At 62.1% G+C, this 1,017-nt stretch overlaps 1 protein-coding gene across 1 annotated transcript in view; it reads right to left on the minus strand.

Annotated features, from left to right (window-relative positions):
• ADCY2 (adenylate cyclase 2) overlaps positions 1-1,017 on the minus strand; it is a gene marked incomplete at its 5' end in the record, with an annotated part of 199,999 nt that overhangs the window by 81,176 nt on the left and 117,806 nt on the right. Inside the window, one exon of the mRNA XM_004698421.2 lies at positions 802-960. Coding sequence (XP_004698478.2) covers positions 802-960 — 159 coding nt within the window. The remainder of the gene's footprint in view (positions 1-801; positions 961-1,017) is intronic.

Here is a 1,017-nt window from a genome sequence, read left to right on the forward strand (position 1 = left end):
CTCTGACTCCCTCTCCCCCCAGTGAAGGGCAGGGCGGGCAGGGGTCCTCCCCTCTGACTCCCTCTCCCCCCAGTGAAGGGCAGGCGGGGGTCCACCCTTCTGACTCCCTCTCCCCCCAGTGAATGGCAGGTTGGCCTGGCTGTGTCCAGGGAGGAGCTGCAGCTGGAGTTTATGCTCGCTGAGCGGCTGCTCCCTGGGGCTCACAGGGACCTGCAGGTGCAGGGAGTGACTGAGTCAAAGGTTCCTGGGCAAGTCCCTTCCTTCTTCAGTCCACTTTCTAGGGACCTTTGAAGGACCCTCATAAAACGTGGTGGTGTTGCGTGTCTGTGTGAGACGCTTTGGGGGTAAACGTGTGGGTTTTCCTTCTACACAGCTGCTCCTCAATCCCTGCAGTGGGTGGCCACTGCCCCACGGGGCTCCCTCTCTAACCCTGCCAGCAGAGAGGGAATCCCCGGGGGCAGGGACACTGGTCCCAGGATCTCAGGAAGCACTGCTCCAAGTCAGTTCTGACTGGGAATTTGCAGAGGAGGAAGGGTGCGGGGCGGGAATCTTCTGCCACTGTCTGTGGTGACTGGCAAGCCCCAGGGGTGAGCAGAGGGGAGGACAGTGAGAGCACCAAGCTATCCCTGACCAGGACCCACCAAAGTGAGCCCGGTGTCACTTATGGGGACAGTGAGAGGCTGCTGACCCCCGAACTGTCCATCGTCAACTGTTGACCCACCCTCCTCACCTGACATCACTGCCAAAGAGACCCCAGTCTGTCCCCATGACAGCACCCCTGAGCCCCGGCTGCGTGCGTACCCAGGGATGCCCCCAGCCTCCATGTGGTTGGCCAGTGTGACGTCGTGGGACCAGACATCATACTGCCACTTCTGCAGGCCGATGACGCCACACAGCACGTTCCCCGAGTGCACGCCCACACGCATGTTGATGTCCACGCCTGTGGCGTCCCTCACTTTCCTGCGGAGGAGGAAGAGACGCCCTGGCCTGAGGCCCAGACCCCAGCCTGGGGCCTCT

Source organism: Echinops telfairi, unplaced genomic scaffold (genome assembly GCF_000313985.2).
Source record: "Echinops telfairi isolate 266 unplaced genomic scaffold, ASM31398v2 ScPeMD7_7469;HRSCAF=8507_1, whole genome shotgun sequence".
Classification (NCBI taxonomy): Eukaryota; Metazoa; Chordata; class Mammalia; order Afrosoricida; family Tenrecidae; genus Echinops; species Echinops telfairi.